Raw genomic sequence first — 27,906 nt, 5'->3', positions numbered from 1 at the left:
GCCATACAATTGCGTGCCAGTCCTGTGCTTAGAAAAGAACTTAAATATATAATGTCCCATTAGCTAATTAATTTTTCCTTTGAAGTGTTTTGTTTGGTTATTTTGTTTCTAGATGGAAGCTTAAGCCAAAGTGAATGCTTCCATTTATCCTTTCATTTCCTGGCTACAAGTCTTTTTCATTGTAAACTGTTTATGTTGTCATGTATGCTCCTAGTTAAGCCTAATTAAATAAAAAATTAAGTAGTTTTAATTTTTAATCATTTCTGTGCCCCTTTCCCAGCCTATTTTCTCTACGACTTTTGCCCATTGCCTTATTTCATTATTTTTTTACTAATCTAGTATTTGATCGAGCAAACTCAACAAAAAGTGTAAGAAAAATGACTCTGATGACTGATGAGCATATCAATGATTCTATCACATCATTCGCGAATTAACCTAGTTATTGTGTGGTCGAGAAAAACCTTCATGTATATATATCATATCTGATACACACAATAATACTAATCTAAGACGATGCATGCACTACACCGTGCACATGTCTTGGCATAACCCATACACGCAGTTTTAAGGTTACGTAGTTTTACCAATTTGGTAATTACACGCTTATCTGTTGTGACTGTAAGGTGTAACGTGCTTTTGCCATTCTGGATTCCACACACGGGTAAACTGTAAAGTCGAAATCTATCATTTCCTTCATTGTCTCCGTTCGTTTTGCTCATCACATGACGTGACGCCGTGTCAACCGCTGATTGCTGCAGCAGGGCCAGCCCACCACCCTCCTATTTTTACACCCTTCTTCCTTCTTCCTTCTGTATATAATACCATGCTTCACCAACTCTTCTCTCCAACACAATAACATTCATGAGCATACAATTCCTACAAGAGAACATATATAATATTACCTTCCACCTTAAGAATTATACATTTAGTGAGATATGGGTTTGATGGCAAAGGATATGAGGTACATGCACAACTGGGGTGAAGTTGCACCAGCTCTTGTTATCCCCCACGAGAAGCCTTCGAATAACGTTTCGAAATTGGAGCCCATTGCCGAAGAAGGATCGGAGTACCAGAGCTTTGAGATTCTGCCCAAACGAGTGATGTTTTTCTTTCCGGTGTTTCTTTCTTTAGCGACATACCTCATATTGTACAGACAGATCGCTTAATTTGTAAAGGGAGTTCTCTCGTGTAATATGGTCAGCAGGCAAAATTGTATGTTGAATAGATCCATTCGCAGACTAGAGTTTGAGGTGCATTCACCTCTGAAAAAATGATGATGCCTTTTGCACATTATAAACAATTCTTTCATTGCTGAATTCTCTCTCTTTTACTAAAGTTGAATGGTTTGACACGATTAACTAAATATGTCATCGATCTTTCGGAAGAAAACAAAATAACATGACAAGAACACAATAAAAGTCAACCCTTAACTTTCGTGAGCGTCATTTGGAGAAAAATTTAACCAAATTTTGACTACTGATCGTGTTAAAATGCTCTAAGCTGAGCTCTTATTGGGCAAGAGGGGATTTAGCAAGTTATGATTATAAAATTGCTCCATTTAGCTTATGGCACTCCAATTAATTAATCATCTTTAATTTTTCTATAGAAAATGAGTCTATAAAACAGTTGTGAAGACTTAAAAGCCGAATCTCTAGGCTCATGACCATTTTTTTTTAGGCCTAATTAGATAAATGGTCATCGTGGTAAAAAGGTAATTGGAAGATAAGCTCTGTGGTAAAAAAAAAAAAAACTAAGATTTAAACCCTCATGGTGTAATCCGTTAGCAAATTTAGTCCAAAACTAATTTTTCTGTTAAATATCCGTTAAATGCAGGAATAAATATGCATTTTAATTTGTTATTCTTCCTTGTCTCTACTGTTTATCTCTCACAAAGAAAATAATGAAGATGGTGAAGATGTTTAGAATTTGTCTTTATATAGCACAAACATCATAGCGTGTCACAACAAATCAGAAAAGGAATGAAAACCTTGTTAACCAAATCAATCAACAATAACCAAGGTATAAGTCTCACCAATCGTAGCAAACCAAAAACCAAACCAATCCGACATAGCGAAATCCAGTCAATAAACAGAAAATTACTCCGAAACCCATCAGCCAATACACAGCATGTAGAAGCAAAGCAGCTCATGCACCCTCCCTCTCTCGTCGGTGTTCCATCCAGGGATGGCCTTCCTTGGCCCTCTTTTGTATAATTCCCAAGTTGGGGTGGGAATAACCTCTCCATCTCGGCCGTAGGTAGATTTTTTTTGTAGCCTTTTTGGCTTGATAATTATTCATCATACTTACGGGAACATGTATGTTCCTGTTCTATGTAAGAGTCGTGCTTATCTTCTCTTTTCCTAATGAGTCTTTTTCTATTTTTCTATTTTTTTTACCACGAGGGTTTAAATTCTAATTTTTTTTATCATAATGGCTATTTTCTGATAACCTTATCACCACGTGGACCATCTATCCGATTAGGTTTTTTTTTTTAATCCCATAGTACAAAAGAAATTGTCCTTATCTTGACCGATTTAGATGACTGGATCTGACGAATACGCTGTCTAGAGACGCTTTCAATCATTTTAAAAGTACTTCTAAACGATTTACTTACATTTTTACTAAGGATTGATTCCAAGAATATTTACATTAAAAGCGTTTTCAATCATTTTAAAAATATTTCCACACAATTGTTCTTTTATGCAATAAAACAAACACATTTTAAAGAGCAACAAACTTCTTGCATGGAAAGAAAACACATCTAACAACAAAAAACCGCCACATAGGATAGGCAAATTGTTAAAGAAAGAATATTTACAAAATCGTTGTAGGCTTCTAGATCTCCTTCCATCGAATTTTCCTCTATACCTAACACTTGTATAATTCCAGAAGGCTGAGGTATCATCACACGCAGTTTTCAACAAGTATTTTAGGACGTTGTTACACCAGATATGACGCCTATTTTAGAAAGTTCCTAGACTTCTTCAAACTTAATGACTTACGTGTCACCCTGTGATTGATCCACCATGGTCATTACCCAGCTCCCACCTCCTGTAATTTCGTATTAATTTTCAGTATATATACAACGCTTCACAATTCATTTCCTACAAACCCAATATCTCCACCTTCCTCAGTAATCTCACAAGGTTATTCATAATTTGTATTTTTAAGGTGCTTAATTCAGAGATAATGATGGTGAAGGAGGTGAGCTACATGTACAACTGGGGTGAAGTTGCACCGACCCTTTTCATATCTCCCCATAAATCTTCGAAATGTCCAGAGCTGGAGACGATTGTTGAAGAAGCAGGACCGGCTGAATCTCAGATGAACATTGAAATTCCGCCATTTTCGAAGAGGGCAACGTTTCTAATTCCGGTGTTCGTTTCTTGTGTTTCTTATTTTTTGATGTACAGATATGATGTTTGATTATTGATTGGTGTACATGGAATAGATTTGAGAGATCGAGGGTAGATTCGTCTCCGAAAATATTTAGGGTTAATTGGTAAGGGATCCAGATTATGTATTGTAGCAGATTGATTAGTTTCATAACAATGTACATGTTCATGGCATTCACATTGGAAATTTGAAGGCAGATTCTTCTGGCATATTTCTGTCGAAATGTTCTAAATGTTCGGGAGTTCTTCGTCGAGCATGAAATATAAATTGGAAAAACAACTTGTTCGGAGAAATGAAATGACACAGAAAATTGATACATGGGCAGTCAGACTGCAAAACTTTGTAGATGTTTTCGGTGCACCAGGGCCGAACGTGTTCACGACCTGCAATTTTAATGCTGCAAACTTCATGCAACCCATGCAAAATGCAATTTCGTAAGTGATATATTATTTCATTTCATTTATTATGAAAATGACTAATGAATATATATTAGCGAGGATCGAAGTGACCTGCATGTCATAAGATTCAACGTATGATGAAATTAAAAATATATCTACCATTTTCTAGCGATAGGAATTTCTTTCATGAGTACTTTTATCCTCACCTCGGACGAAAAAATTCTTCATTTCCTCCTAGAATCTATTAAGTTATCCAATCCATTTAGGATCAGAATATTTGAAGGCTAATTGAGAGAGAGAGAGAGAGAGAGAGAGAGAGAGAGAGGAAATATGGTACCTTGTGGGAAGCCAATTTCTTTTATTAATTAATGGCACTAATACAAAAAAAATTGGCAAAAAACCGATCCATGCCTCACATTGCAACATACTGTTTGTTTGAAGTGAATGGAATATTTCTTCCTAACACATGACATGCAAGAATTTGCTCTAGAGATCTCATATCTTCTACTTTCCACATATACGCTTTCATGCACCCCATATATATATATATATATATATATATATATATATATATATATATATATATATGTCAAGCCACAAATTCCTGGAACAACAAGATATACATAAACCCAGAGAGGAGCACAGGAATAGCATTGAAGAACACCCCCTTCTGCCCAATTTCGAAGCTCCCTTCTGACCCCTCTTCGATTATGGGCTCTAGTTTTGTAAAGCTGGAAGATTTTCTGCGGTGGGATACCGAAATGGCTGCCGGTGCAACCTCTCCCCAGTTCTGCATGCTTTTGAACCCCTTCCTCATTTTATCTCTCTCAAAAGCAGTCTTTATATAAAGATTGCTTTTGAAGATCAATTGCTAGTTCCTTCTTCTTCTTCTTCTTCTTCGTCTTCTTTTCGGGCGAAGGGTTTAATCAGTTTCGGAGGAGGATTAAAGAAAGGTTTTGAAGGAACTAGCAAACCAATGGTGTGGGGAAATGATCTTCAATATTTTGTGTTTCTCAATTGGGAATCAATGGGATAGGGTGACATGGATTATATAGGGCTCAAATGATTAGGGTTCCAAAAATAGGGAAAGGATGGAAAGGTTTTGGAAATGTAAACCAACCAATATAATGCAAGCAAATCCATGTTTGAACATGTCTAAAACTAAATTTGAATGATAGTTTTTAGCGAATGGTCCACTGCATTTCACCCAAAATAAATTTTCACCATATAGTACAAGGATACAGAGAAAAATGACATTGCATGTACAACACGTAACTAGCTCGCACGCTGTTTTTCTTACATTTCACAGAAGAAGAAGAGGAAAAAAAAGATCCCCTTTCTATTTTTCCCAGTACACTAATCGCTCAAGATTTCGATAATTCGTGTGTGTGTGTGTTGAGGTTACATTACTTCCACTTGATTCAAACTATTCAAAAAGTATCATCACCTCTTCTGCTGGAAATGGTTTTCTTGTTCCAAGAGAGATAAGTTCTTTCCATTGTAGAGGGCCTGCAAAGATAAACAAACCAAACAACGAAACAGATTTGAAAATTAGCAATTTAGCATATCGGGGAAAAACAATGATCTGTACGTATAATGTATATGAACTTAAATTTTTGAAGATAATCGTTCAATGACTAATAACAAACATAATAAGTCAACAAAAGATTAAGTAATGCACGAGTACGTGCAGTATAACTGTATAAAGGCATAAAAAGATGTTAATATGGAGAAAGAATAAAGGGACGAGAAACAAATATGAATAAAGGACTAACCGAATGAGTATGACAACCGGTGGCAATATAAAGTTGAGAAGGCAACCCAATTACGGAGATTAAAGAGTTCTACAGAACAAAGCAGTTATCAGCGAAATCCAAGAATGAAGTTCACTAATATTTGGAGGTAATCCGGCAAAAATATAAACTGACAGAGAACTCTTAGTAAAAAGACGAGCAGTATTCTTCTCATGATATGGTAATTTCGTTAGCTCCACTAGTCAAACATATGGCATCTCTACACGTTAGATGTAGCAACAATAATATGCACAAGATGGAGAAGTCGTGCACGATATATATCATATCTACCTTGGATATTTCACATGCAGCAACAAGAAGACAACAGAAATGAAGATGGAAGTTGAACCAACAAAAGTGTAGGCAAGTCCAAGGAAGTCATTCTTTCCTCCTAACCAACTTGCTGTTGAAAGGATAAGCTTCTTTTTTCCACCAAAACTGTAAGTATTGTAGTTGTTCGTTAGATTCACTACTAGAACATCATCTGCATCCAAATCCTCTTCAATTCTACCATACAGCTTCCGGAAACTGGGAAGCGCAGCTGTCCGCATCCATACAATAAGGTCTTCTTGATCGCTTAGCTAATTCAACACAGCAACATTTACCAACAGTTTATGAGAAATTCAGAGATATTGTAAGAACTCAGTTTTACTCAAAGAAATTACAAAAGTGGAGAGAATATATAACAGGTATCCTTTTTACAAGCCATGTCTACGTACTATAACATGGCGGCATCATATTCAAGGGCATAGGAGCACGGAGAGCAATATTAATAGATTGTTGTGCAGTTGTAATACTTACAGGAATTTTTGGATCTAGCTTTGCACCACCAATCAAGGTCCCGTTCTGGAAATTAAAGGGATATACATGCTTCCCAAATTTGTGATCACGGTCGCTCTTCCAAGCTATGTCTTTCCTGTTGACTTTTAATTCTGACCTTCCGCGAATAAAAGTATATGTATCATTAAACAAACTCCATGCTATCAAGCCACAAGGAACAATGGGAAGATCCTTGTTGGACTCCTCAGGTTGACAGGAGCTTGTGTCATTGTGCCCCAATCCATGTAAAAGCTGCTGATCACTTCTACTTTTGACATACCTGAAAAAATGAGAATCAGATGAGTAACTGTAAAACAATACGGCTGATATCAAAACCAGTAACATAAAAGTTAACTTGCCATAAAAATTAACATAAAAGGGAGCAGTACTCAGTAAAAATATGATTTAACAGACTTTTCATGATAAAAGAAAAGTAAATCGAATAACAAAAGAGGGAGAATCTTCAGGCATAAACCGTTATTTCCAAAATCAGACAACAAAGAAACTTGACTTTCTCGAGTTTTCCAGCAAAAAATCATCACAACCAAATAGCCGGATATTGAATAATAAATTATCCAAATAATTTTCCCTGGATTAGCAAATTATTCATGTTTTGAATTACCAATAACACTAAGCCCCCGCATAGATCAGTAAATTTTGAAAATTCTATAATGTCTATTACAATAGTTTTTAGGAGTGTATCCAAAATTAATTTTCCCCACTGTGATGCATGTTCCGAAGCCCAGATCCGCTACATATTATCCCACCGTACTTGTTTGAGAATTCAAAGCACTAATAGCTTATCATGAAGAATAGACAGTTGTTGGAGATATAGAAACCAAATACATTTCAGAATGCTGGAATAAATAAACATCCAAAGTAAATTAAAAAGGTAGGAACAAAGGTAAATCAAAATAAGTGATGGATACATTCCTATGCCGGAATAAACGAAAGAAGTCTCACCGTCGGTGGTTTTGATAGTAGTTATCAAGCTGGTAGTAGATATAAATTGGAGCTTTCATGTCCTTGTAAACCTTCAAAGAGAGATACATATGTAAATTTAGAATCAAAAGTAACATGAAAAACAACATGGTTGAATAAAGCAAGCGAAAAAATTCAACCCAATCATACATGATAAGTTTCAGACAAAAAGTAACAAAACAAAGTTGTGAATACCTCAAACCACTCTATATAAATTTTTTGGTTTATTGGAAACCGCACAAACTACTGGAGCAAAGCGTCTAAATTAAGGAAAATATTTGGAAAGGAATGGATCTGAACCTAACCATAGTTATAGAAGAATTCAAAGTCAACAAAACTGAATAAGAAGACTTGAGTGTTCGTTCATAGCACAATACTTTCCACTCCAATCAATAATTTTCAGTCATAGATCACCAAATTTCTTGGATTCAAAGATTAAAGACTAATGGAAAAGTCATTTTACGATTAAATCACTGTCTCTGAAAGCAACTTGAATAATCATTCAGCATACAAGAAATGTATCAGTTCTTACATCATGGGATATTGGATAATAAGCATTGGAAATAAACGTTGGCAGTCACTGGGTAGTAAGCAATAGAATTTGCAATTCTCCACTTACCAGCTTCTCCTTTACAGTTCTACTACTCTACATATTGTGATGCTACAATCTTGCCTCTAACACAACCCTAACCGCTCAAGCTATATATAATTAAATGATTAATGATGATACCCGTTATCTATATAACTGACAATATGCAGTTTTCGTATTCTGTGACACCCTTAAAGAAGCAGACAATAAATCCAATCAACAAGTTGCAAGGAATGTAATAGCTAACGGTCTATTCAAAATCAAAAAATGAATTACCTTCAAGTACCGAGAACAGTTTTTAGGAATTAAGTTATCTTTGATATATGCCACCTTGTTACTCTTGAATGCCTCTGGTACACAATCCGCATCATATTGGTCCACAATTTCCACAACCTATGCATCAGATATCAAACAAATAACCATCCACAAATTTATGCTCCAATCCAAAGATGGGTGCAACTGAAAACAAGAACGAAAGAGCAACAGAGACGAGATTTTACGTTCTGGGAGACGTTAAGAGTAATAAGCCCCGCGGGTATGAAAATGGCCCCGATCAATAAAAATGTGGTAATCACCTGCAGAAAAGATAGTTAATGCCACAGAGTCTACATATCTAGTGAAGTGCTTACTACATAAGAGTTGCTTATGATAATCAATAACTCACCCATGCTGGTGTGAGGACGGGTTTACAAGCCGGTAGACTCTGCTGTTGAAATTGATAAAAAGCTACAAAACAAACATAACTATTATTTTTTAACAAAAATAGACGAAGTACAAGACCACCTCTTTTTTCAAATCAGATTCTTGCTAAAAACACATTAATACATGGTAGACTGTATGCCGCCACGCTATTATCATTGCACAATTGTTCCAGTCCGTCATTTTCCAAAGCCATGACAGCAATTTGATATTAATTATATTCTAATTTCTCCTTACTACTTTAGTGATCATGCTTCAAAACTCTGAAGTTTGAAACGTAATTTGATATACAACTCGGCTACTCAGGTGACCAAAAATTAGATGATTTACTATAAAAACATCTAAAAGCAAAGTTATGCAGCTTTTTCGCATGGAACTTGATGGAATATTCTTAGATTGAAATCCTCAATAACTCTAATTTCTACAACAATGTGTGACAAAGAATCGCATAGAAAGAACCTGAATGAAGTTTCAGAGCACATTCTAAGGCAACCGAGTCACGATCAGAAACGGGAAAGTTCCGAAAAACATACCTTTCTGTCGCCTGGTTTGCCGTGGAATTGATTGAGCACCCCTAGAAACTGTTGAGGCACTTCCATCCACTTCCATCAAGTTCAATCTTCAACAATACAACCCCAACAATGCACTATCTTTAACCAGCCCTATGTTCAAACTTCAGAACCAGTCTCAGTTCCCCAGTTTGTATGTGTATCCCAAATTAAGCAAACTGAGTTGCCCACCACACTAACCAAAGCAAAATGGTTAGCTAACTAATCGAAAACTCGAAATAGCGGAATCAAGCTCAATTGGTTTAAGGGTTCTAGTTTTCCCTGTTTCCTACAAAACCCAGAAAATAAAATATAAAAAAAAAATGCATCAATTTATGTTCTTTCTTTTTCCTACATTTCTCAGCAACCAAACACCCAATGGGTTCAATCAAAAAACAAAATTTAATTAAATCAAAATGTATATGAAACTGAAAGAGAAGTGAGATCTGGAAATACCTGTGAAGATTGAGTGAAGATATGGGCGATTGGATTGGGGGTTTAGTGGGAATTGAAAGAAGGAGGAGGGAAGAAGGAAGAGATAACTTGGCGCTGAGACAAAGCTCAAATCTTTCAAATCTTCCGATCTAATCTGTCTTTGTTGTTGTCAAATTACATAAATTCTTGGCTTTCGAGGACAGCAACTTCCCAAATATCGGAAACTTCTGTTTACCACTCCTCCTCCTCCTCTGTTTCAAGTTTCAACGCTCAAATAGTCGAATGGTGTATTTTTCTCTCTTCAAAAAAAAAAAAAAAAAAAAAAACACTATTGTGCAGGCAGACTTGAGGCATTCACATTGGTTAAAATAGTTGTGTTCTTCGGTGGTTTGGTATTGCTGTGTTTTGAAAAAAAAATTGTTTCTACTGTGCTGTGAGGATAAGCTCATTTTTACTGCTTCACATTTTTAACTTTTTTCACACAAAACTGTGAAAATTTTTAAGTGTTTACCAAATACATTTTTGAGCTCAACTTGTTTTTTTATACCTACTTTTATAAAAACACTTTAGTACCAAACATGTACTGTGTATTCGAGTTTAAATTTTTTTCTCGCATGTGTAAGTGTGACTGTTTCATAACTAATTATGATCGACCAATTGCGCATCTTAGCTTCATTTTTTTTATTAGAAGTTCAGTTGGTTGGCTAAACTAGATTGTACATCTATTTCCACGAGTGTATCACAAAATGCCCACTAAGATTATCTTTTGATAGTATTTTTATTTAGTTATTAGTGGAATGTCTTTGGTTCGAAAGGATTACAACTCACATGAATTGCGATTTCAATACTTAATTATGATAAACTTATTATGTGATTATTATATATCTTTACTAAATAATAAAAACATTTATTGTCAATCAAAATTTTATGAAATTACCAATTTAACCTTCTAATTAAAACACAACATGAATAAGAAATATGGGACAGAAATGTAATTTCACACAACCAAATTTTGTTGTTTTTTTTTTTCGAAACCTCACCTACATATAATCCTAACATATCTCTGATTAAAAAAATTAAAAAAAAAAAAACTTCTCACTCCCTTCCTCTCTCCTTCTATTTCAAAAACAAAAATAAAAAATTTTCTTACGCACTTTATCTATGCCCTTATGCTAGTATATATATATAAACCCTTAAATAAGTGTTTCAAATCAGTGTTTTTTATTTTTTATTTTTTATTTTTTTGATATAAAAGAGCTAAGAAATATAAGGAGTCACCCCTATACAACCAAACCCTAGGGCCTAGACAATCCAAAAAAGAAGGCAGGTTCTCTGCCCTCCCACTTCTCGTGCATTCTTATTTGTGTGGTTTACCATGACCACACAAAACAGGAAGACATAGGAGGACACGGAAAGTGGAAGGGCAAAGAATCTGCCTCCTCCAACAAAAGAGTCCTGATCGCAACAGAAGAAAAAGATCTATCAAGGTTGCCATACTGGAAGCCAATACTCGTAACCGCAGCGGCCACAAAATTTGCTTCACAGAAGATATGAGTTCAGATAATTCAGTCGAAATAGTCGGCAATACATCTGATAAGTGATTTTTATGAGTTTTTATGCTTCCATTAAACAATTACGATTTTCTTTAATGCTACGGAGCATGAGATACTTCAAAATTTTTAGCCGAAAATCCTTGTTTAGGACCCAATTTTCACATGAACTCATCACACCAAGATTATGCCCATTGGTCTCCCTTCTGCCTAACATGCTTCACTCCCAACGGTCAAGACACGTTCTCCACAACCCTCTCCTCCTCAAATTCCTTCACTATCCCATAAACCTGGCAATTTCTTACACGAGTTTCCCGCTTCTCAAACAACCTCATTCAGCACACTCTCCTCCCTCTTCAGCCTCTGCACCGAACCAAGAAAGCTCAGGCAACTCCACGCAAGGTTCGTCCTTCACAGCCAGCACCAAAACCCTACACTCTCTTCCAAGCTGCTCGACTGCTACGCAAACCTCAGCCTCCTCGGTCCTTCCGGACAGGTCTTCAATTTTGTCACCGGCCCAAGTTCGATTCTTTACGACACGATTACTAGAATCGAGCTCCCTTGCATCTGTTCAATACTTCCGAGCCAACTCTGTCATAAACTCCAATTCTGTTAGTTGGATTTGGAGGAACATTTGGCCTTCACTTACATTTTCTTAACACATTTCAAGTTTTGGTTTTACTTCCATACGGTTTTACTCAAAACTCAGATTTACACAGGAATATCTTCGCTAGAAAATTTAAAAAGAATACAATGATGCACAGAAGTTTCACGGATAAATACTTGAACATTGATACAAACAAGTTCTAAGACAAAATTGATATGTTGGACCAAGCACGGCCACTTCGGGTAACAAATCTCCATTTCCGGTTTCTTAGCAATGGCAAGAACCACACAGGCACACACATAGGAAGCTATTTTGATTTGGTTATAACTTATACACCTTATGTTTCTGCATCATGCTTCTCTTCTTGAACGCTTTTTCCAACCTGTGGCCGTTTGAAAGCTGTACAAGAAGGAACGAGAGAATAATAAGAGAACGGGCCACTGGAAACAAGAATTACAGAACAATTCTACATCCACAAACATAATCACATGTTCACATTGCATCAGAAAATGGGAAATCAAGATAGGTACTACGGTACTACAGTGAGCCACATTTCACACCGCACAAGCAAACCAACTGTACGGAGAAAAGAAAACTCCAGAACAATACTACTAATAGTTCACTTATACGTGAAATCCAACAATTAAGAAAAATTCAAGCTACCCAAGCAGAAATCTTACATTTAAGAGATGATCCAGCCAGACAAGTAAGCCTTGATTTTGTATTAGCCTCGGCCAATGGATTTGGCTTCTCATTAACAGCCATGCGAACATCCCAAACACGTATAACCCCATCTGAAGAGGCCGATGCCACAAGATAGGGATCCTCATTGGCTACAGCACCAGCTTTGCTTGTAAGCGTAACAATTCCCTTCACACGGGTAGAATGTGCATCCTCAATGCGATATGCAACCTTCCCACTGTTTGTGTCCCACGCTGTAATACTCCGATCTTCACCACCAGTAAATAAAACTCCATTCTGTCAAAAATCAAAATGTAATATTTGGGCAAGCTTCTTTAAAATGTAGTAACTTCTTTAACAAACTGCTTTAGCATGAAAACAAGCAAGACTGTGAGCTGAATAGTAAAAAACATCTTAACAAAACGAAGAACTGCAAATGTAGCAATACACTTACTCAAATGGAAAATTGCAGACAATGTATGAATGAGTAAGGGCATATTGGGGAATGCTTTTGGAAGGGCTACAAGCACTTCCAGATAACCAAAAACACTTATTGCATTGTTTTGAAGACATAACTGAAAGTCCTTAAAGAAGCACATGAAAATTGTGCTTCTTTAAGAAGCGCTTTTGCAGAAGTACTTTGATCGTTAACAAAATATGTGTTGTGGTTCTAATAAAAGCACTTCTAGAGTAAGTACTTTGATCCATATTTTGGGATTCTTACACACAGATCACAGATAACATAAAGACTAATCACTCACATTATCAATATGCAGATCATAAATTGCATAAAGGAGACAGATTTAACCCGAAAACCAAATACCAAATGCCAAAGAAACTAACCTCACCGGGCTCAACACAAAGAACCCGCTTCGAATTCTCGAATTCGCAAAGCAACTTAGCATCTTCAGCCTCATGAACCATCACCTTCTCCTCCATAGCCATATAGAACGTCTCTCCAGAGCAATCATACCTCACCAAGCTTGCCTCCTTCGCCACTCTGCAATAGAAACTCCTCTTCCCCCTCACCAAATTAATCATCGCCAAGCACTCGTCTTTCCCCACCGTCAACGCCAGCTTCCCGGACGGGTGCAACGACACGTCGTTGATGGCCTTCCGGTGCGGCTTGAGGCTCTTGAGGAGGACGAAAGGGTCGGCCTCGTAGATGCAGAGGGACCCGTCGGCGTCGGCGGAGACGAGGTTGAGGGGGAAGGAGAGGTGGGGAGGGGTGAAGAAGGAGAGGGAGGTGACGGTGGCGGAGTGGTCGTGGAGGGAGCCGAGGGAGGTGGCGGAGGACATGTCGTAGAGGTGAATGGTGTCATCGGTGCCGCCGGAGGCAGCGGCTGAGCCGGCGGTGGCGACGGTGGTGATTGAGGAGAGGTGGGAGGGGTAGGAGAAGAGAGGGGTTAGGGTTAGTGATTGGGAATCGGGGCTAGGGTTTAGGGGTCTGAGCTTGAAGCCCCATATGAATTTCTCGTAGGAGCCTGCGATTAGGCTCATGGTGGAAATTGGCGACGGCGGTCCTGCTGATTTTGTATGATGTCTGTCTGCGAGGGTTTTAGGTAAAGGAGAAGGGTTTTACATGGAATTATAATATTTTAAATGACCATAAAACCACTTTGAATTATTTTTTTTCTTTTTCATTTTATCGTTTTTTTCTCAAAATTCTTGTTTTTTTTAATTTCTTAGATGATAAGTTTACAACTAAATGCTCGTTTTAAAGTACTTTTAAAAGAATTAAAAGCTGTTTAGAAAAAATATTTTTTGATTTCAAACGCACTTGAAGTATTAAGATTTACTTGCATTTTTATTAAAAATTGATTTCCAAAATATTTTTACTAAAAACGTTTTCAATCATGCACAAAACACTTCCAAAAGAGCTATAATTTAGGATTCGTTTAGAGATGCTTTTAAAATAGCTAAAATGCTTTTAGTAAAAATATTTTTAAAATCAATTCGTTGTAAAAATGTAATTGAACATTGAAAAAATACTTGATATGCTTCACGTAGAAATCACAAAAATAGTGCTTTTTTCATAAAGCGTACTTTTAAACTCTAAATATTTTTCTAAAATTGGTACATTTTTAATCATTTTAAATGTCCTTAGAGCATCTTCAAATTAGATGTCAAATTTTAAACATCAAAATTATAGTTGATAGCTTATGTGATAATTTAATATTTTGTACAATATTTTGCTTCATCCGATATGTTAAATAATAATGTTATTTAATAAACTTTTTATCTTTTTGTAGAGTCCAATGATTAAAGCAACCAATCAAATATTTAAAAAACATAAAAACATTTATTATATATTATATTAATCTATTGAAATATCATTTAATAAATTTGACATCTGCTGTCAAATTTAACAGCAAAAGGTTTTGCCTTCAAATGACTGAGCCCCACCTAAGAAATTGAATGCTCATCGGAGAGAGTTTGCTGCTATTTTTTTACTGTTGTATGCTTATATGACAATTTTGACATCTCATTTTGGAGATGCCCTTATTTTACACCCAAATAATTTTTCCAACATGAAAAAACACATAATTTCCGACCAAAAATAGAACACAAATAATTTGCCGCAACAGAGAAGGAGAAGAGATGTGGAAGAAAGGTCCGCTGTGGTTGTAGCAGAGTAGAACCTTCGCCATACAATGTTGTCGGCTTATAGTTATACCTAACCTAGTTGTTTACCTGCGTTGTAATTATATTTAAACATAATCATAAACATCCTGGGTAATTCCGAACTATTCAAATAACCCATTGCTGTCGCTGATTAGCGATCTGCCCGCAGAGGATTCTGGGAATTCCGATTGAAAGAAAAGAACCCCCAATGGGTCAAGAAGAAGAAGAAGAACAGCAGCAGGAAGGAGAAGAAGTTCCTCCACCTTCTTCCGACGCGACCTCTCAGGAACCCTCCACCCAAACCAGCCCTCCTCCTCTCCCTTTCGATCCCAGTCGAAGTAACTCTCTCTCTCTCTCTCTCTCTCTCTCTATTGGATTGTTTTGAATTTGTGACTAATGTTTTAAGATGCGTTTTTTTATGTTTGAATTTGAATTTTTCCATCTGGGTTTATTGAAAGATGCGGAATTTCATAGTATGCAGGTTGTATAATGGGATTCAATTACTTGACTTTTGATTGGGAAACCATGACGTAGTAAATATCTGAAGCTTAAGAGCATGTAAATCTGTCAAATTTTAAATTAACCTCAAGTTTTTGTTCAATTTTCTTGAAACATTGGGTCAGTGATTGCAATTTTTTGTGTAACTACATATGTGTTAAAAACTTAAAAGTAATGTATTTCTCTGTAGGAAGTAGGAAACAAAGATGAACCCATGTTTTCCTTTTTCTTTCATATTTCACTTGAATTTGTGGGTGAGAGTTCTGGAGTCTTTTCTCATGTTCTCTGAGATGGTTTAGACATGAAGTACGGAACACGCAATCGATAGTTCAATAGCTAATGCAGTAATTTGTCATATGTCCTATCACATGTTGCAATTTCATTCCCCCAATTCAAGTGGTATCGCTCCCGTGGAAACTTTAGATATGATGTGTGTTTTTCTTGCCATATACTGTTAAAGAATCGGGATTTGTTGTTTGTTCCTTGTGGAAACTGACATGTAGTGAACCTTTTCCAGGGATCTAACCTTTGTCATATTGTTTTTTTTGAAGTGATTGGCATCATTAAAAGAAAGGCCTTGATAAAAGAGTTAGCTGCTGCATACCATGCGGAGTGCCTTGCATACTGTCAAGAAATTTTGGAACTTCAAAAGAAATCAGATGAGGTAATGTACGATGCCCTCTTATTTATTTCTAATTTTCGTTTGATTTATTGTTTGATAAACACATGTTCACACATTACGGAATGTGTTAATTATGGGTACGGTTAACTCCTCGTCAAGTGATCTGTATATTCCAGTTAAACGGTGTTTCTAGGAATGGCAACAAAACTAGGCAGGGCCAGTTTTTCTGTCCCCGCCTTGCTCTACTAATAAAGTCAAATTGGCTGGCAGGGAGATGTACCTTCGCTCCCTGAGTATTCTGATAAAACTGGGGTTGGTTTGCTTTAGCATTCCTGTGATGCCTTCCCATTCTGGTCTCCTGTATTTACATCTCTTGAATACGGAATTAGAGCTTAAGATCTTTCAGTTGAAGTTGTTGGCTAATGTGGTAATGACTCTTGGCTATGCAATGATGCTATAAAGTGAAGTAGATTGGAGTTGGGTAGGTCTCGGGTGAATACTTTTCCCATTCTATGGCTTGACGGTTTTCTCATACGATTGATAAGCAGTTAAGTTTTTATGCCTTGAAAAAATTGCTTACATCTCATTAACCTTCGTGCTCATCATTTTTAAACAATGTGAGAAGGAATGACCTACATATTCAAGGTCCAGAATCCGAAAGGTTATTGGTTTGAGAATTACAGACTCGATGGTCATATGAAATATTTCAGTTGGAAAATATGTTTAAATGCCACCCAATTTAGTTTATTGTCAATTGAAAAGTTTTATTGTTGTATGTCACGATTAAGCAATTTCGCTGATGCATTGCTGGTTTTAAGTTTTATGGAATGATGAATTTGTCTTTTGAATATGGTTGCAGCCATTTATTGACCTGAAACCTCCAGAGGATCTGAAGAAGGAGATAATGCGGCCCCCCAAGCGTCTAAAGAAACCCGCTAGACACTGATATTGTTGTTAGCAGCGTACTCTCGAATATGCACAGAAAATTCCCTTGGAGTGTAGTTCCTATGCAGTTCCTGACTTTCGGTTTGTTTAGGCGCAACACAAGATACAAACATTTATCATCTCTTATGATGTATGTAAATTTCGAATGATGCACGAAAAGTGCCCTGTTATTTTGGTTCATTACGGTTGCAGAAGCAGCAGTTTGTAAAAAATTGGTTATCGTAAGGGAGCGTCCCTTGCCTAGTTGTATGTAGGTTTTGCTTCACTTGTGGATCAAATGAATGCTATTTGTCAGAATGTATCTTATTTGAGTGCACCAATAGTATAATGACTGCAGATGAATCAAAGGGAAACAAAGGGCATGTTTGGGGCCGATTCGGTAGGAAGCACTCATCCATTTGGAAGTGCTTTTGGTTGTCAGAAAGCACTTTTAGCCTTTCCAAAACAAGTTCCAAACATGCCCTCACTAGAGCGGTACATATAACAATGGCATTAACCTCACAAGAAAGAAAATTCATTCCGCAATGACCAAAGTCCTTGGCTGCCAAGTTTTACTAGAGACCTTCAGCAAACCCCATGATGACATGAAGAAAATGCTATGGTGATCGAATTTCAACAGCTCAAATTTCAGTAAAGTACAAAATTTACGGGTCGCATTGTTTTGAGTTTATACAGGTCTGTATCCCTTAATAGAAGGGGGCACATCTGTATCTAATATAGTACTTTTACATTTCTCTGCAGTTTCTTAAACTATTTTGAAGATTTCGTTCTGTTTTACGGTCTCACCAGTTAGTTCTCCTTACCTGCGAAAACATAGGTAATCTGCTTAGCAACGGCAAGAATCGAAGAGCTAGAACAGGAAGAGAGATTAGCTATAACCTCAAGTTGCCTACCTAGGTTTTAACGATGCCCACATCCTTTGCAATGGGCAACTTGGGGCTGGTGTATTAAACATTGACGCCCACATCCTTTGCAAGGGGCAATTTGGGGCAGTGGGTGAAGAAATCTGCCCTTCTGCAAGCATTTCGGTTGATGATGCCATTTCATTAACAAACTTGACAGATTCTGAGAGCCGATTGAGTAGGTTCATCAGGGCAATCACTTCATTTCTTTGCAAGTGCAGCTGAAGAACAATACAATACAGTTCAGTCGATACAGAAAGTATATCAGACTATCAGTACTCAACAACAACACCTACAAATGATGTAATCACAAATGACGAGTGACACGTATGCCCTGCATCAATTGGCAAAAGGAATTAAGCAAAACTGTACTGTCATTTTAAATTGACGTGAACACTCTTGCGGGATGTAGGTCCATTCCCACAAAAATCACTACTGATGGGAAGTTTGTACATGCCATGTCATTTTTAACAAAGTAGGATACGGTGTTGACATGGCTTACTGAGAGTTGCACAGTTAGGGTCGATTAGATAAACTATATGGGAAAAATCCAATTCAGTATAGTTTCACAGCTAGAACCTTAACCTTCTACCATATTCGATAACTATTAATTATTCAAAATCTTGCTAACTAACTTAGCTGTGATTATCTTCTGTGCATGCCTCTAAATCAAAGGCAAAACACTCAAGCCACAAAAGGGTTCCATCAGCAAACTTTTGAGACCCCGACTAAATTCCATAGCAGGAAACATGTTTCTTCAAGCAAGTGCCATATAAAGTTAGCTTTTAAAGAGATACTTACAATCTGAACAGTATTTTGTTGACCGTCAACAGAGAAGAGGATTTTAAGTGCAGTGCCTAGACCAAGGACCTGAAGCTTCCCCCAAAGTCGACATTTTTCACATCCAACACAATCCATCAATGCACTACAATACAACGCAAACATTTAAATTAGTCACATAAATGATATGTTTCCGAACAACCAACCCCAAAAAAAGAAGAGGAAAACTTTAGATACTACATTGTGGATGCCGGTTAAAAATTCGTGCCATCCTCAGTATGATTAAGCACATACATAACACCAAGTCCAACAAAAATAAAAAACATAGAATACCTAATGTTTCTGAACTCTTTTTGTATTTTCTGCTTTAGTTCAGGTCCACGTTGGCCTTTCCACAGCTTAGCTTCATCAAATGGGACAGGGCATGCAGCTTGTAGATTGGGATTATAGAGTAGCTGTCTCACCAAGGATTGCGTCTTCAGATCCTCAGTAGGATTTCCAGTGTCATATTCTGCATGTTCCAAGTAATCTGCAGCCTGAATGCATTTGAACAAGATTGATATTATTATCTCAAAGACAAACAATACTTTCAAAGATGAACAAGAAACCATTGTCAGTAGACTCAGTATGCTTCAGTATCCCTGACAATAAGAATAACATAATACTTTCAAAAGGATTCTAGCTTATACCCACCTTTGTCACTGCTCGGAGAACGAAGAGATACGTGAAGTACAAGTTTCTGACACGGTCGGGGTATCTTAACACCCGATCATACAACAATGAGAGATTTTGACCCCACTGAAACACAATTTAGAAAGAAGAAAATAAAGTAAGATCTTTAAGTAGAGCCACAAAATGATAAGTATAGTGAAAGGCAAAAGTTGCCTTTATGACGCATCTACTAATGAAACAGCCAAGATTGCCATCTTTTTATATTAAAGTATGGTTAGCACTAAATTTCGAACAGCGGGGCTGGGGGCTGGATACAGTTTGAAATGTTTCAGGAACCATGGAAACTGTTTGTTGCCTCATCAAATGTAAGTTTTAAAGAAAATTATGAATCAGAACTTGTACCGTCTGTGTAGTTTCATCAAGGAGATAATCAGAAGCTATGTGGACTGAAATGGAGGAATGAAGGCCAGATATCAACTTGTACAGAATTCTTTCTTCAGTGCATAACTCTTCAGATGGATCTGGAGATGAAGTTGGAAATTAAAACAAAATTCTTATTCTTAAATAATAATGACGAGTAAATAACTCGCGTCCTCTCTTAAATACAATGAAACAAGCAGGTGTAACTGTCCCAAACATTAAGGGTAAGTGCATAAACTGAAATATCCGCAAGGGAACTTCTAACTTGTAATTTTGAAAATAACCATACAAGTCAGCTGAAAAACACATGCAAAACACTTTGAATAGGAATATTGAAACCCAAAACTAGGCTAATGATTCTGCCCCAAAAGTCCTAAGGTCCAGTTCAAAACACAATTAAGGTTAACAGAAGGTAAAATCTGTTAATGAATAGGCACCAAAATAGAATGTACAAGTGGAAATGGGCACAATGATATCGAAAGATCCCGGCTAACCCAAGTTATGGGATTATAGTGCCCACAATAATCTAACAAAAGGCTCATTAAGAACTCTAGTTAAACCTGTAAAAGTAGAGCATCTTTTAAGAAGCATTTTATCAATAAACTTACGTGTCTGGAAACTAAAGAGAAGAACGTTTTAGGTACATTCATTAGGGTAAAAAAAGAGAAAAAGAGATCTTGCATTTAGGACAGTTCTCTGCGTAGACAGCATCCCATATCCTTCTAGCAGATGGACCAGTGTAGCCGGTATATCGTTCAGGATTCAGTTGAAGATTCACATATGTCATCTCAGCTGCAAATGTAAATATGTAATCAATCATTACAAACTCAATAAAATATTAAAATTTAAGCAGAAGATACAATTGGCAGGAATCGCATTCAACTGCAAACATAAGCTAACATATATGAAACAGCTAAGTTGAGAAACAAAGAAAAGCACGGATACAAACCATTGTCTGTCTCATCGTCATTTGTCCAGGGATTATCTATTTCTGTCCATCCTCTGAAAGCTTTATTATCTAGTGTACGGTCAACAGCTGCTTCAGGCTTTCCCTCTTGGCAAATAAGATCATCCACAGGAAGGCCATGATAGGGCTTCTTGAACAACTCGGGGAACTCACTATCTGGGCATTCACATACACTGCAGTCCCGCAGACGGCACATACCATCATCAGGCCAGAAAGGGCAGTCACACCATAACTTAGCCTAGTACACATTATCAACCATGCTCCACAAAATTCAGATACACAAATGGTAAACAGAAGCAAAGTTCAATACAGATTGAAATATAATGCATCAGATTGATTAGCATATGTCCCTAACAAATTAATAATCTTCAAAATCAGTATATTTCTTAACAAACATGCAAATCTAGCCAATTTATAGAAATCATCTAACCTTGAAATATCGAAAGAACGGAGTTTTGACGAGCTCTTGGAGTGATGGATGCAGAACTTCCTTGTTAAGATGGTCTACGGTTTCGTAATCACAACAACAATCCTCCACTATCCCACTATACTTGTGCGTTTCCTACACAGATCATGAGAGGGGTAAAAATCAAGCAGAAGAACAATCAAAATCCCAACTTGTAACAACCAAGAAAATAAAAATTTACACTTTTACCAACATTAAGTCCAATTTCACATAATTCAAACAACAAATCATTCACCATTCATCTGAATATTAAACCAAAATCAACAATGTGCCATCTTACAAACAATGACCTGAAATGTAAAGCTCAAAACTTTCACAACCAAAAACAAACAGGCCATCAAGTTTTCATTTTTCTCATGAAATTTTCCCTCTACTTTCTCGGCAACCAAACAGAACATGCAAGAATCCATACCTGAGAACAATTACAAGCCTTGTTAGAGCGCCCGAAGAACGATATCTTCGGAGCACTTCTGGAAGTCAATGCGACGGCAACGAAGACCGCGATCAACGCACCGACGACCCAGAGCCATCGCCTCGGTTTTCCCTTTGCCCCGACCATTACTGCAACAAATTGTGTACGAAGACCTACAAATCTATATAAACCCCAGTTTGGTTCCCGAGAAAATGAGGAGGAAAATTCTGGGTTTTCGGTTCTGTGATCTCTGTTTAGCTGGGAAGGAAATGTATTTATAAGGAGGTGGAAAAAAGCGGGTTTAGTTTTAATTGGGAAGAATTAAAGAGGGTAAGTTTTGTCCGATGGTTTTTGCGGTGATTAATTTGATTTGATTAGGCGCCGTAACGATGGGCGAGAAGGAAAGTGCCGAGAAAATCAACGGCCGACCGTGGGCAGTTGGGAAAAGTCCGACTAAACAACGGCCGACCGTGGGCAGTTGGGAAAAGTCCGACCAAATCAGCGCCAGCGGGAATGGGGAATGAGGTGAGAATTTTGGGCTGGGCCGAGTCAGGTAATATTGGGCTAGATTAGTGTGTTTCAATCTATATATGGCTGAGCTGGTTTTAAAGCCCAAATTTGAATATTCAATGGGCTCTTTCTTCTTTTGATTTTCTTCGTTGATTTAGGGGAGAGGAGTATCACTAACTTATTTGCAATGTTTCAAGATGAAACGAATCATCTATTTTGTTTTTATGTATATAGACGAATTATAATTTTAGTTGAACATTAGAATTAAAATTATGGCAATTTTCATCGAGTGGTTCATGTTTTTTGTAAAGCTGACTTTTAAGGGTGGCCTAGAAAATAGATTGCTTTGATCACTAGACAACATTGCACGATTGCAAAAAGAAATGAGAAGGTAGAAGAAGAAAGTACAAATGAGAAAATTGCTAGCATAATCCCTAGAGAAGAAGGGGACGATGAGGGTGAAACGATTCGTACATGTGAGTTAAGGTACTCCAATTCCAACCCTTTTAGGAGCTTATCAAGAGGTGGCAAATCAACTTATTGGGTTGTTAACGGATACCTGTTAATACCTATTTAATTTGATATCACCATAATACAGAGGTGGGATTGGTAATGGATATAATGGTGTAAGGTGAAATCAAACTAAATGGGTCTTAACGGGTATGCATTAACAACTCAATGTGTTGATTTGCTACCCATCCCACCTTGGATACTTTAGTCCTCGCCCCACAACTAAGATGTTATGAGTTTAAGTTTTAGAGTTTGAAAATTTAGAGTAATGATAGTTCGACACGCAAAATTCCAACATTATTGTTGACACAATCTCTAATATAGGTGAGTTTTCTTATATAATAGTAGGGTTTATTCATATTGGATAGTGCATTAATAATAGTGTCTGTTTTGTGTGTATAAATAGAATTACGGAAAAATTTAATGTATATTGTTTAAAGCCAATTTTCCTGTTTGAAATTAAACAATATCGACATTGCTACTTTAATCCACATTGAGTAATTTTGTGTTTAGACTCATATGGTTATTTGTCATTACTTGTTTTGTGCACAAACACGACGCATACTTCATTCGGAAATGCTTGTAGAATGCCAAAAGCACTGTAGTATGCCTAAACGTGCTTCTAACATTATAAAGAAGTCAGAAGTACTTTTCAGTTTTGGATATCACATAAAATTTGACGTGCTTCCAATAAAAGTGTTTATAACAAAAGCACTTAAGAAAACCACAATATAAATCCAACAAAATGGGGTTGAATAATCTTTGGATATTGTTTACCCAACTTTAACTTCTCACTGCATATCGGTTTCAATAAAAGAAATGGAAACGTTGCATGCAGCAAAAGAAATGAAAACCCTAGTTTCTCTGTGGATGAAAAAAATATATATATATATATTTGCTAGTCAAAGAGTCAGATAAAAACAAGATCGATCGGTTTGAAAATGGTCAATGAATCATATGAAGGAGGGGGTCAGCTGGTCAGGGAAACAAAAATGTTGGGGATTCTTCAAGGGTCACACGTACTTCATTTCTCGAAACAGCAAAGATCATGGTCAAATTTCATATCTTCTGATATTTCCTTTCCTTTCCAGAGAAAATTCACTAAAATTTTGGGAAAATTACCAGTTAATAAAATAATAGAAAACTAGATTTTAATCCCTAAATAAAATGAAGTTTAGAAAAATGTTTTATGCAAGATTAAAAATTAATTTGAGTCCCTAGACTCTATTTAATGCCAGCATGTGTATTCATATTTCTTTTTTTATTTATAATTTTATGAATTTGAATTTTATGAAAATATTATAAATTTTAATTCTCATTATGGTAGGCATCTTATATAAGAAAATATTTTCGTATAGATTTTTCGGTACACTTATGTTTTTTCATATTTTCTTATTTGCCACTAATTCATAAAAATATATTTAGGTACGAACATTTCGGTACAAATGGGTTAGTATAATATGTTTAGGTACGGACGTTTAGGTACACTAGTTTAGTATAATATATTTAGATACCGACATTTCGGTACACTAGTTTAGTATCATATAGTTAGGTACGGAATTTTGGTACACTTATGTTTTTACATATTTTCTTATCTGTCACTAATTCACTATAATATTCACTATAATATATTTAGGTACAGGCATTTCGGTATACTAATTTAGTAAAATATATTATGATATGGATATTTAGGTACACTAATTGGAGAAAGTTAAATAAAATTGTATAATAATAAATTTAAAATTTAATGTAATAACATTAATAAGTTACCTATTAAATATAAAAACAAAAATATAATATGAATTTGAATTAAGTACACATTAAAGGTCTAAAATCAATAATCAATCTAACACCAGGTTTTTTTAAAATTTTAATCTTCTTGAAGGATTAAAATTCAGAAAACTAGATTTTAATTCCTAAATAAGATGAAGTTTAGAAAAATGTCTTATGCAAGATTAAAAATTAATTTTAGTCCCTAGACTCTATTTAATGCCAGCATATGTATTCAATGTTTCTTTTTTTATTTATAATTTTATGAATTTAAATTTTATGAAAATATTATAAATTTTAGTTCTCATTATGGTAGGCATCTTATATAAGAAAATATTTTCATAGGGATTTTTCGGTACACTTATGTTTTTGCATATTTTCTTATCTGCCACTAATTCATAAAAATATATTTAGGTACGAACATTTCGGTAAAATGGGTTAGTAAAATATGTTTAGGTACGGACGTTTAGGTACACTAGTTTAGTATAATATATTTAGGTACCGACATTTCGGTACACTAGTTTAGTATCATATAGTTAGGTATAGAATTTTGGTACACTTACGTTTTTACATATTTTCTTATCTGTCACTAATTCACTATAATATATTTAGGTACGGGCATTTCGGTACACTAATTTAGTAAAATATATTATGATATGGATCTTTAGGTACACTAATTGGAGAAAGTTAAATAAAATTGTATAATAATAAATTTAAAATTTAATGTAATAACATTAATAAGTTACCTATTAAATATAAAAACTTTGACAAAAAAAAAATTCTATTAAATATAAAAACAAAAATATAATATGAATTTGAATTAAGTACACATTAAAGGTCTACAATCAATAATCAATCTAACACCAGGTTTTTATAAAATTTTAATCTTCTTGAAGGATTAAAATTCAGAAAACTAGATTTTAATCTCTAAATAAGATGAAGTTTAGAAAAATGTCTTATGCAAGATTAAAAATTAATTTTAATACCTAGACTCTATTTAATGCCAGCATATGTATTCAATGTTTCTTCTTTTATTTATAATTTTATGAAAATAGTATAAATTTTAATTCTCATTATGATAGGCATCTTATATAAGAAAATATTTTCGTAGAGATTTTCGGTACACTTATGTTTTTTCTTATCTGCCACTAATTTATAAAAATATATTTAGGTACGAACATTTCAGTAAAATGGGTTAGTATAATATGTTTAGGTACGGATATTTCGATATACTAGTTTAGTATAATATATTTAGGTACTGACATTTCAGTACACTAGTTTAGTATCATATAGTTAGGTACGGAATTTTGGTACACTTACGTTTTTACATATTTTCTTATCTGTCACTAATTCACTATAATATATTTAAGTACGGGCATTTCGGTACACTAATTTAGTAAAATATATTATGATATGGATGTTTAGATACACTAATTGGAGAAAGTTAAATAAAATTGTATAATAATGAATTTAAAATTTAATGTAATAACATTAAATAAGTTATCTATTAAATATAAAAACTTTGACAAAAAAATTTCTATTAAATAAAAACAGAAATATAATATGAATTTGAATTAAGTTCACGTTAAAGGTCTAAAATCAATAATCAATCTAACACCAGGTTTTTTTTAAATTTTAATCTTTGTAAAGGATTAAAATTCAAAAACTCTCACTCTCTGATGATCTCTGATCGCATTGTTGTAATCATTTATTCTTCTGTCTGGGGCAAATCTCAGCCGTACAAACTGCCCCTTCAGCCCCACAGCCACTTTCTTTCTCTCTCTTACTCATTTTGTCTACTCTTTTCAGAGTTGGAACAACTTCACCATAATTAAATAGTACTTTTTTACTTCACCAGCACAAAAATTAAAAAGAAATATCAACCTATAATTTATTTATATGGAAAAAAGAAAGAAATGAAAAAGAAAATCAGCTTAGGTGGTCAATACTCAATAGAACCGTTAGTAAAATTGGTAAGCCTGGAGAAGTGCCAGTATTCGCATGGCATATGCATGTCCTCAGTACTCAGTTCTGCGGGGTCATGACTGACGTTTTACCCTTTGAATTTATTCCATATTTTCGCCGGTACCAGAGTATAGTTTTCAAGCACCACCCATTTCACTTACCATCTACATATTTTTCCAAATCTTGTAAAAATTCTCTCGTAAATTTAACATAAATAAAACAAATTCATGCAGCACCCGTTGCAGAGGAAATTGATTTTTCTTAGCTTTTGGATTGAATATACCAAAGGAGAAATCAACCGCAGATGTGTAGAAACAGAGAACGGAAATGTAAAAATCACTGCCAAATCGCATAATAACAAGAAATTATCGATATAAAGAAATATTGTAACAAAAACAAAAAATATATATATATATATATATATATATATTATGTATATATGGTTGCAATATTAATTCATTGTCAGATATTGATATGAACTAGCTTAGATTTTAGCTAGCAACACTGTCTGTACAACCACCTCATAAAGTACGTAATACATATTAAACCTATTGGGCTAGCTAGAAAGAAAGACATGGACAAACTTAATAACCCTAGCTAGAGAAATATTAAGACATTAATTCATATATTAAACCTGATAAGTACTTATAATTATGATGTAATACGTGCGAAACTCAGATGATAGTGATGATAGTAATAATGATAATGACTTGATCAGAGCCAGAGAGCGCCGGAGTCCTTGAGGAGGGGGACTAGGGTTCCGTTGATGTGCCACGCCATTAGAGTTTCCACGCCTCCCAAGAACTTCCCACCGACAAACACGGCCGGGATGGGCTGCTGCCCGTCCACTGCAAGCTCGTAGAGGACGGCCTGGATGTCCGGTCCGGCGACATGCTCGTCCAGCTCGATGATGGTAGGGCCGACGCCGAGGCCGAAGAGGAGGCGCTTGGCCACGGTGCACATGCAGCAGCCGCTCATGCTGAACACCACCACCGTGTTGCATGCCCCTAGCTGCCTCACCATCTCGTAAGGGATGGGCAGGCTCATGGTCTCGGCCAGCATCTTCCCGGCAGCCGACTCAGCAGCCATGTTGGTTGGGTCCATTGAAATCCCTGATGGTTTCTTCGCAACCTGCATTTTCTCTGGTATGATTTTCCTTGAGAGAGAAGGAAAAAGGATTATTAAAAAAAAAAAAAAAAAGAGGGGCTGAGAAGAAGCAAGAAAACAGAGGAAAGGAAGAAATTTTGAAAAATGTGGCGGAAGTTGAACAAAACGACGAGGAAGTAAGAGAAGATGTCTTGTATATATACCTTGGAAATGGGAGAAAGTAATATAAGGCGGCTTAT

At 35.8% G+C, this 27,906-nt stretch overlaps 5 protein-coding genes across 7 annotated transcripts; 1 reads left to right on the top strand and 4 right to left on the bottom strand.

Moving 5' to 3' along the window:
- Positions 1-4,972: 4,972 nt before the first annotated feature.
- Positions 4,973-9,971, bottom strand: LOC137725579 (putative ALA-interacting subunit 2). Of its 3 annotated transcripts, none has more exons than XM_068464309.1 (10): positions 9,680-9,971; positions 9,209-9,512; positions 8,641-8,702; positions 8,477-8,551; positions 8,253-8,369; positions 7,370-7,440; positions 6,389-6,686; positions 5,879-6,168; positions 5,570-5,638; positions 4,973-5,303 (listed from the first exon to the last, which is right to left on the bottom strand). In XM_068464309.1, the coding sequence occupies exons 2-9, from the start codon at positions 9,282-9,284 to the stop codon at positions 5,629-5,631; spliced, it is 999 nt and encodes a 332-aa protein (XP_068320410.1). In that variant the 5' UTR covers positions 9,285-9,512; positions 9,680-9,971; the 3' UTR covers positions 4,973-5,303; positions 5,570-5,628. The 3 variants fall into 3 exon arrangements, with proteins under 3 accessions (XP_068320410.1, XP_068320412.1, XP_068320411.1); XM_068464311.1 differs by having other exon boundaries at positions 4,973-5,285; XM_068464310.1 differs by having other exon boundaries at positions 9,209-9,419.
- A 2,004-nt stretch (positions 9,972-11,975) lies between these two features.
- LOC137726296 (uncharacterized) lies at positions 11,976-14,064 on the bottom strand. The gene is made up of 3 exons (XM_068465207.1): positions 13,340-14,064; positions 12,496-12,793; positions 11,976-12,214 (listed from the first exon to the last, which is right to left on the bottom strand). The coding sequence occupies exons 1-3, from the start codon at positions 13,994-13,996 to the stop codon at positions 12,153-12,155; spliced, it is 1,017 nt and encodes a 338-aa protein (XP_068321308.1). The 5' UTR covers positions 13,997-14,064; the 3' UTR covers positions 11,976-12,152.
- Positions 14,065-15,057: 993 nt separating this feature from the next.
- LOC137726093 (uncharacterized) lies at positions 15,058-17,527 on the top strand. The gene is made up of 3 exons (XM_068464963.1): positions 15,058-15,459; positions 16,171-16,283; positions 17,101-17,527. Exons 1-3 carry the CDS (start codon positions 15,330-15,332, stop codon positions 17,185-17,187), a joined length of 330 nt encoding a protein of 109 aa, XP_068321064.1. The 5' UTR covers positions 15,058-15,329; the 3' UTR covers positions 17,188-17,527.
- Positions 17,528-17,811: 284 nt separating this feature from the next.
- On the bottom strand, positions 17,812-22,163 carry LOC137726092 (endoplasmic reticulum oxidoreductin-1-like). Its single transcript, XM_068464962.1, has 10 exons — positions 21,806-22,163; positions 21,358-21,489; positions 20,910-21,165; positions 20,642-20,752; positions 19,943-20,061; positions 19,562-19,666; positions 19,202-19,404; positions 18,890-19,013; positions 18,080-18,309; positions 17,812-17,989 (listed from the first exon to the last, which is right to left on the bottom strand). Exons 1-10 carry the CDS (start codon positions 21,950-21,952, stop codon positions 17,986-17,988), a joined length of 1,431 nt encoding a protein of 476 aa, XP_068321063.1. The 5' UTR covers positions 21,953-22,163; the 3' UTR covers positions 17,812-17,985.
- Positions 22,164-27,274: 5,111 nt separating this feature from the next.
- LOC137724595 (glutaredoxin-C9-like) lies at positions 27,275-27,697 on the bottom strand. Its single transcript, XM_068463356.1, has one exon. The coding sequence runs from the start codon at positions 27,695-27,697 to the stop codon at positions 27,275-27,277; it is 423 nt and encodes a 140-aa protein (XP_068319457.1).
- Positions 27,698-27,906: the final 209 nt, after the last annotated feature.

This window comes from Pyrus communis, chromosome 2 (assembly GCF_963583255.1).
Source record: "Pyrus communis chromosome 2, drPyrComm1.1, whole genome shotgun sequence".
In the NCBI taxonomy this organism is placed as follows: Eukaryota; Viridiplantae; Streptophyta; class Magnoliopsida; order Rosales; family Rosaceae; genus Pyrus; species Pyrus communis.
The sequence above is the reverse complement of the archived record's forward strand: the minus strand, read 5'-3'. Positions and strand labels throughout refer to the sequence as shown.

Excerpts from the sequence above, each read along its gene's own strand:
- LOC137725579 (XM_068464309.1), bottom strand. The coding sequence starts at position 9,284 with ATGGAAGTGGATGGAAGTGCCTCAACAGTTTCTAGGGGTGCTCAATCA. Across the intron at positions 8,370-8,476 it reads CTCTTAACGTCTCCCAGAAC|GTTGTGGAAATTGTGGACCA; the intron begins GTAAAATCTCGT and ends TCTGATGCATAG. Across the intron at positions 6,687-7,369 it reads TACTATCAAAACCACCGACG|GTATGTCAAAAGTAGAAGTG; the intron begins GTGAGACTTCTT and ends TCATTTTTTCAG.
- LOC137726296 (XM_068465207.1), bottom strand. The coding sequence starts at position 13,996 with ATGAGCCTAATCGCAGGCTCCTACGAGAAATTCATATGGGGCTTCAAG. Across the intron at positions 12,794-13,339 it reads TTTGTGTTGAGCCCGGTGAG|AATGGAGTTTTATTTACTGG; the intron begins GTTAGTTTCTTT and ends GATTTTTGACAG. Across the intron at positions 12,215-12,495 it reads GGCTGGATCATCTCTTAAAT|CTTTCAAACGGCCACAGGTT; the intron begins GTAAGATTTCTG and ends CTTCTTGTACAG.
- LOC137726093 (XM_068464963.1), top strand. The coding sequence starts at position 15,330 with ATGGGTCAAGAAGAAGAAGAAGAACAGCAGCAGGAAGGAGAAGAAGTT. Across the intron at positions 15,460-16,170 it reads CCCTTTCGATCCCAGTCGAA|TGATTGGCATCATTAAAAGA; the intron begins GTAACTCTCTCT and ends TTTTTTTTGAAG. Across the intron at positions 16,284-17,100 it reads TTCAAAAGAAATCAGATGAG|CCATTTATTGACCTGAAACC; the intron begins GTAATGTACGAT and ends ATATGGTTGCAG.
- LOC137726092 (XM_068464962.1), bottom strand. The coding sequence starts at position 21,952 with ATGGTCGGGGCAAAGGGAAAACCGAGGCGATGGCTCTGGGTCGTCGGT. Across the intron at positions 19,014-19,201 it reads AAAGAGTTCAGAAACATTAG|TGCATTGATGGATTGTGTTG; the intron begins GTATTCTATGTT and ends GTTGTATTGTAG. Across the intron at positions 18,310-18,889 it reads AACAAAATACTGTTCAGATT|CTGCACTTGCAAAGAAATGA; the intron begins GTAAGTATCTCT and ends ATTGTTCTTCAG.
- LOC137724595 (XM_068463356.1), bottom strand. The coding sequence starts at position 27,697 with ATGCAGGTTGCGAAGAAACCATCAGGGATTTCAATGGACCCAACCAAC.